The sequence below is a fragment of the Mixophyes fleayi genome, chromosome 2 (genome assembly GCF_038048845.1).
Source record: "Mixophyes fleayi isolate aMixFle1 chromosome 2, aMixFle1.hap1, whole genome shotgun sequence".
Lineage (NCBI taxonomy): Eukaryota > Metazoa > Chordata > Amphibia > Anura > Limnodynastidae > Mixophyes > Mixophyes fleayi.
The window spans coordinates 9,290,470-9,297,177 of NC_134403.1; the positions used below are offsets into that span (position 1 = coordinate 9,290,470).

Sequence of the window (6,708 nt, forward strand, 5' to 3'; positions counted from 1 at the left end):
ATTGGGAGCAGTGATTATAGGGAGCAGTGATTATAGGGTGCAGTGATTATAGGGAGGACTGACTATAGTAAGAGGCACTTTTATATCGTGGTTAGTTTAGCACATGTTAGAGTGTAAAACAAGTCTGTCATCCGTTGCTGTGTAGATTTCTTATCTAACAATACATTCCAAAGTGCAAGTTAGACAATGCAGCATTTATTACTAAGGTGCAAAATCCAGTCACCAATTAGCTATGATTAATTTAATGCAAGTTACACTATAAAACACACTTCCTTCTGGTCTCTCTGGCTGGGTGTATATCAGTATCTGCATCTTAATGGTTTAAGAGCAATAAGGACTAAGTAAATCTCTGTAGAATTTTATTATTCTCACCTGCTGACACCGTCACATTGATGTTCCCCCTGCTCGGTACAGACACATAACACACACCTCACTACAGGTGACAGGTGTATGCTTTATATGTCCACTCCGGCTTTGGACATTTATAGTACAAGTGTGAGTTACGCTGGGAAAAATGGGTCCTGATGGACCTGATGGAGGATCTCCTCCTGAGACAACGGGCCAGAGTTCTCTGTGCAGTATCGTCCTTTAATAATAAATTAGTCCCTGCTGCTGCCGGCCTGTGTATCTTACTAATGAGCATACAGTGCAATAATAACGTACATAGATCATGTCTAGTATAATATTGTTGCTGTGTTATTTTGGGGGAGCTGGTCTCCTTCGTTTGCATGGTGAGGTGAATGTGTTTGTGGACATGTTATACCAGCCGCATCCACCAGTGACTGTGTCATTTGCTACTCTTGCTGTGGGATATTATTTAAATTCAATGACAGGGGCAGATCACCGGGCTATTGGGCCCCACAATGCAGTCCTCCCGCTGCCCCTGCTCTTCTCAGCATACTCTGAGGTCTGCATATGCACAGCAAAGCTGTGCTCTCAAGTTGGTGGGTGCAGGCAGTTGCTGACCTACCGCTGTAGCAGGGAGTGCACCCGTTATGGTCGCCCCGTTCACCTCCAGGCCCAGTCAATGTAACCTCTGCACCCTACTACTGTTCATTGGCTTATTTAGTGTAATGTGGTCACATGGACAGCGAGGTTGGCGCCACTGAGATCACTTTTACAGACAATGTGATACATCAGTATTTTTCATTGTCATGTTGATATCAAAGAAAAGCAGAAGAAGTCGCTGAGATGGTCACTTTCTACTTTCAGGCCCAGCGAATCGGAAACGATTTGCTGCCAGCCAATCAGTGGCCGGAACATTGAGCCAATCAGGGCTCACCGCCGGTCATTTGTCATGCTGTGAGCCAGTCAAGACTCACCGCGTCACTGCTCTGTGACCACGCGACAGCTGATATATGGCTATTCCGTGCAATTCAGTTTTAGTCTGACATAGGAGAGAGATCTGTGTGGATCTCTGGAGAAGAGTCGGCGCCACAATCAAGATGGGATCAAGCAAAGGACGCCGGAGCAGAAAAGAGTAGAGAGAGCGATGAGAGCAAAAAAGAAGACGTCGGATGAAGCAGAAGAAGACAGAGGACGTGACAGAGATCACAGAGCCGGAGAGCTTTGGGATAAAGAAAGAAGATGCCTGAAGACTCCATCAAGAAGAAACAGCAGGGGGAAGCAAAAGAACTATCATGGTTCCCCCCTTCTGCCAACAAAAGCTGCTAGAGTCAAGTAAGATTCCCTCTTCCAGTCCCACGCATGCAGTCTATCTTTCATACACTTTGGACACAGGCCCAGATCAAATCGAGGTGTCGGTGATAGTAGAGTGGAGGGTATTTCTGGCAGTGACCTCGTAGACCCCCTTTCTTAAATTCTGATATCAATACCCTTCAGTAATTTGTTTCTTCCTAGAGTGAAGTTGTGTGTGGAGCCGTGCTGAGGAGTCCATACAAGTGGTAGATGGACCAGTCGTGAAGAAGGTTAAGAACTTTGTGTGCATCTATCCATTCCCCTGCATATCATAGTATCTAAGCACCTAAGCTGGGAAATAGATGACCATGCAGCTCCTCCCCTAGTCCCACTCTTTTGTTCTTCCTGTTCTAGTAAGAAAAACGGACCAGTCTGTCTAGCATAGTGACTTGTTGAGGATTTGGGAGGGGGAACTCTGCCCATTTTTCACTATCTTTTTATTTTACACAGCAGACTGTACAGAGCACAATGGTGCCATACTCCTAGAAAGTCCCTGCATCTTAAAATATATCTACTTGCAGATTGCAAACGGTACCATTTAAACTACAACAAGTGACATGTACTATCCAAGTATTAAATACGTATTATTAAGTACATAACTGTGTTAATAGTATCATAAGTTTACCTTAGAAATTGGTATACTGTATATTCACAAATATTTATTGGTACAGTCTGTATACACATTCTTTTGCCGTCACATCACATCACATATGGCATTTGAACATAAATATCTTGACCATTTTTAACCTTTCCTGCATACCCATTCTTGTGCCAGTTGCTGACACTCACTAGATGAATCGGAGTTCCCCATGTTCCCCTTTCTGCTCTGTGATTTGTGACATAGCTGATAAAGGGTTTTCTAAAGCACTGCAAAAAAAGACATCACTCCCACTTTTCCACCACAAGGGGGAGTTATAGTTGTTTATGCTTGTTACTACCGTGCTGGTGCGACTTAGCGTTCGCTATCTGGCTGCGTGCCAGCCGTCACCACGATGACCGGGTTGTTACTCCCTCTTCAGTTCCGGCTGTCTCCTAGGCTCTCTGCACTGCGCCACGTCCCGACATTAGGGATCAGCCGGGCGCGTGCACAAATATATTTTATTTATATACTCCTGGGGCTAATTACTGCCTCCTGTGCCCCTGCTTTCCTATTGGCCAAACATAGTATTTCAGGAAGGGAGGGCTTAGCCTCCCTACTGAAATTGGTGCGCAGTACCGAGTCATGACTCGATTTCACTAGAAACCCATAATCTCGGATCTTTTGGATTTCTACTCTAATTTTCATATAATTTTTCTGTAATGCACCAGGGAGGTTAACAGGTTCTTAACTGATCTGTGGCTCAACCCAACAGCTGAGATCTTGATGTTCATGCTGTTTCTACCTATTAAAGTGATTTTATTGCTTACCAATAATCATTGTCTGCTGCGATTTGTGTGGTTCCAATGCACAATTAGATTTAAGAGCAAAATATAGCAGGATGCAACAAATAACAATTCAATAAAATAAGTACAGCCGATTACATACGCAGGCACTCTGGATCCAGCATACAGTCATTCAATCCTGAAGTCTGTGTTCAAGAAGACTGTATGTGTAACGGATTGGCTGGATTCAATACTAATCTTGATTAGCATTGGCTTACCAGAGGTACGGAGTCTAACGAACTCCCCAGTGTTCACCAAGAACCGCCGCAAGGCGGAATGGGCTTCGCTGCCTGGAGTCGCAGGTTGCGGTCCTAGGGCTCGCCCCAAGGTGTTAGTATAGCACCGAGTGTCAGAGTGAAGTTAAATACAGATGGGGATTCAAAACCCCCGCCCCAGGGTTGCGGTCATGTGACCGCTGAACTCAGAAGTGCGGCTTCTAATCGACAGGGCGGCGGGGAATTAAGATAAGTCTGTAACAGTATGATAGTCCCAGAGCTCAGTTAATATACAGTTGGTGTTACATTGAAAACAATAGAAATGATTTAGCATGTTTCCATTGGTTCAGGCTTCAAGACAGTCTGGTATAATGCAGGTCATAGGTCAGTTCAAACATAGCTCTCCCAATTGTAAAGCACTACGGATTTTGCTGGCGCTATATAAATAAATGTTGATGATGATGAAGAAGGGTGGGGGTCAGCTCTTCAACTGCTGTATACATATCTTTCCACCGAAAAGCTGGTTCAAACTGGTCTATTTGCATTACACACATAATACCATTCTCACCATTAATGCCCTATCATCCATAACTAACATACGCAAGTTGCGATCTCTTAGCTGACAGAAACGGATGTGTGAGGGTTAAATAGAACGATACTCAACATGATATGTTTCCTGTATCCTGAACCTTAGATCTCAATAAAGTGCTTTTAACATTATTATATTTAACTATTAACTCTATTAAATTTGATTATAAACGAATGTGTGTTGAAATTATATTAAGGTGAACTATTTACAAGTGAATGTGTAAGTGTAAGTGAAGGTATGCGTTATTTATAGAGGGATTGCGTGATAACATGTGGCGTACTGATCACAATTGCATGGTAAAACAATATTAATCAATTTGGCTTACTTCATCCAATTATTTGACTTCCATCATCATCATCACCATCATCATTTATTTATATAGCGCCAACATATTCCGTGGCGCTTTACAATTGGGGACAAACATAGTAAACTAATAAACAAACTGGGTAAAATGGACAAAGAGGTGAGAAGGCTGCTCGCAAGCTTACAATCTATGGGACAATGGGAGTTTGACACATGAGGTTAAGTCTACACATACCATACACACACTAACGGTATATGACAAGGAATTTATGATTTTGGATTCACAGAAGTGAGACTCAGGGCAGCGGCTCTTTATGTCAGGGCCAGTAACATTACAGCCTCACTGGATCTTACATATTGGAGCTGGCTCCTACTTTCAGGGATTGTAAGAAATTACACTGAGATCATATTATCATAACAAGAACATGTCACACACTATTATGAGGGGTAGAATGAGCGAGTTTTCCTTTTTGGAGTTTCATTCATTTTTCATTAAAACACTTTGCAGTCGCCCACAAACGGAGCCTCGGATATTGTTGCTGAAATGTGTTCCTGACAGCTTCGAGAGATGAGAAGGAGCATTTAATAAATACAATGTTACTGTATTTAATTAACATTGTAATTATTTCTGACATTTGCTGATATGTCTGACCATTGAACAAATTAATCGACTATGTTTATTTATTTTGCTGTTTATTAGTAATTTGGCACAGAAATGTTGCAGTTGTTACATGTTTTTAATCTGGTGGGTTATATTGACATCAGACTGAAAATCTTCAGGACAAAGTAACACAGATCACCTCCACTGTCAGGGAGCATCACTCTTCAATCCAAAACCAAAGGGATAACTAGCTGAATGTTCCAGTATTATATTATCTTTGGTGATATAGCCAATGTTGTCAGGAGAATAGACAGTTGTGCCCCTTGTTCAAATAACAAGTACTATTGAAATATAACAGAAAAAAGTTATAAAATGTGGCCACAATATAATTTCTGCTGTATAGAAAATCAGGATTGAAAAATGATGACTATCCTTTTTCGAATCTCCTTGGTTCTTGCCCCATAAATCAAGGGGTTGCACATGGGTGGAATAAGAATATACAGGTTAGCGAAAATAATGTGAATGTGGAGGGGGATGTTGTGTCCAAACCTGTGTGTGAAGAAGGAGAAGAGAGCCGGGATGTAAGAGATCAGAATTACACAGATATGGGGGCCACAGGTACCAAGAGCCTTATGCTGAGCGTCCTTGGAGGACAGTCGAATGACCGCTCTAACTATGGCACAATAAGATACTGATATACATATAATATCCACGGCTATTACAAGCAGAGCCACCGTTATTCCATACATCTGATTTATAGTTGTGTCCGTGCAAGCGATCTTTACTACAGCCATATGTTCACAGTACGTGTGAGAGATGATGTTGGTTCTGCAGTAGGACAACCTCCTTATCAGGAACGGAGCTGGCGCCATAAAGAAAGAGCCTCTGATTATTGCTAGAGCCCCAATCTTGGCAATAGTTGAAATAGTTAGGATAGAGGTGTATCTGAGAGGGCGACAAATGGCAATATAACGGTCAAAAGCCATAGCCAACAGAACAGTAGACTCCATCATGGAGAAGGCATGAATGAAGAAGAGCTGGGACAGATACGCATTAAAGTTGATCTTCTTAGAGCTGAACCAGAAGATGGAGAGGATTTTGGGGGTAGTGGTTGCTGATGCCACAAGGTCAATGATGGACATAATGGAGAGGAGGAGATACATTGGTTTGTGAAACTTCTCATTGGGTATAATTATGTAGAGCAAGACAATGTTTCCCAATACAGTAAGGGCATACATGATTACCATAGGAATGGAGAGCCAGAAATGAGCAGCCTCCAGGCCAGGGACTCCTAGCAATATGAACATCTGAGGTTGGTAGAAAGTCTCATTTTCATCAGTCATATCCTAATTTATTTCTGCAAATACAATGGAGATAATCGTTAATTGCCCCAAAATACCTGGTGTCTGCTATAGGAGTCATTCATGAATGTAAAAATTCAAGTGAAAATGTTACTGTATACGATTAAGAATTTCACTGAGGGTCTTCCACAATAAGGTAGCAAATCTACATACGGATGAAGGTGTATTTTATTTTGTGAGCATGCGCAATACAAAGGTGCGTATTTCAGGCTTTGCAAACAGCTATACACCAATCTCAGCCCACAATGTTTCTTCTCTCTTATGATATTTGTTCTGTTGATGGCCTCAGATTTACTTAATAAGCGTGTTGCACAAAAATCAATTGTGACGGTGAACAAGACAGTCCCTGATTGTCAGAACACGTCTCTTTACTGGTCCGTGCATGATAATAATCATAATAATAATAATAATAGTAATTGTGACAGGATGGACTGCCTGTTGCTGCTGGGAACCGGCAGGGCTTACTTTGCCACCGATCCCTTTCGTTTTACTAGCTGCACCCTTTAACCGCAGTAGGAG

At 42.1% G+C, this 6,708-nt stretch overlaps 1 protein-coding gene across 2 annotated transcripts; it reads right to left on the reverse strand.

Annotated features, from left to right (window-relative positions):
* Positions 1 to 2,820: 2,820 nt before the first annotated feature.
* On the reverse strand, positions 2,821 to 6,171 carry LOC142140024 (olfactory receptor 52P1-like). Of its 2 annotated transcripts, XM_075197885.1 has the most exons (2): positions 5,257 to 6,171; positions 2,821 to 2,841 (listed from the first exon to the last, which is right to left on the reverse strand). In XM_075197885.1, the coding sequence occupies exons 1-2, from the start codon at positions 6,169 to 6,171 to the stop codon at positions 2,821 to 2,823; spliced, it is 936 nt and encodes a 311-aa protein (XP_075053986.1). The 2 variants fall into 2 exon arrangements, with proteins under 2 accessions (XP_075053986.1, XP_075053985.1); XM_075197884.1 differs by lacking the exon at positions 2,821 to 2,841 and having other exon boundaries at positions 5,236 to 6,171.
* Positions 6,172 to 6,708: the final 537 nt, after the last annotated feature.

Bases quoted from the DNA above. Each gene is read 5' to 3' on its own strand.
- LOC142140024 (XM_075197885.1), bottom strand. From the start codon at position 6,171: ATGACTGATGAAAATGAGACTTTCTACCAACCTCAGATGTTCATATTG. The intron at 2,842-5,256 runs GTCATCATTTTT...CCAATAGGAAAG, and splicing joins AGGAGATTCGAAAAAGGATA to CAGGGGCACAGGAGGCAGTA.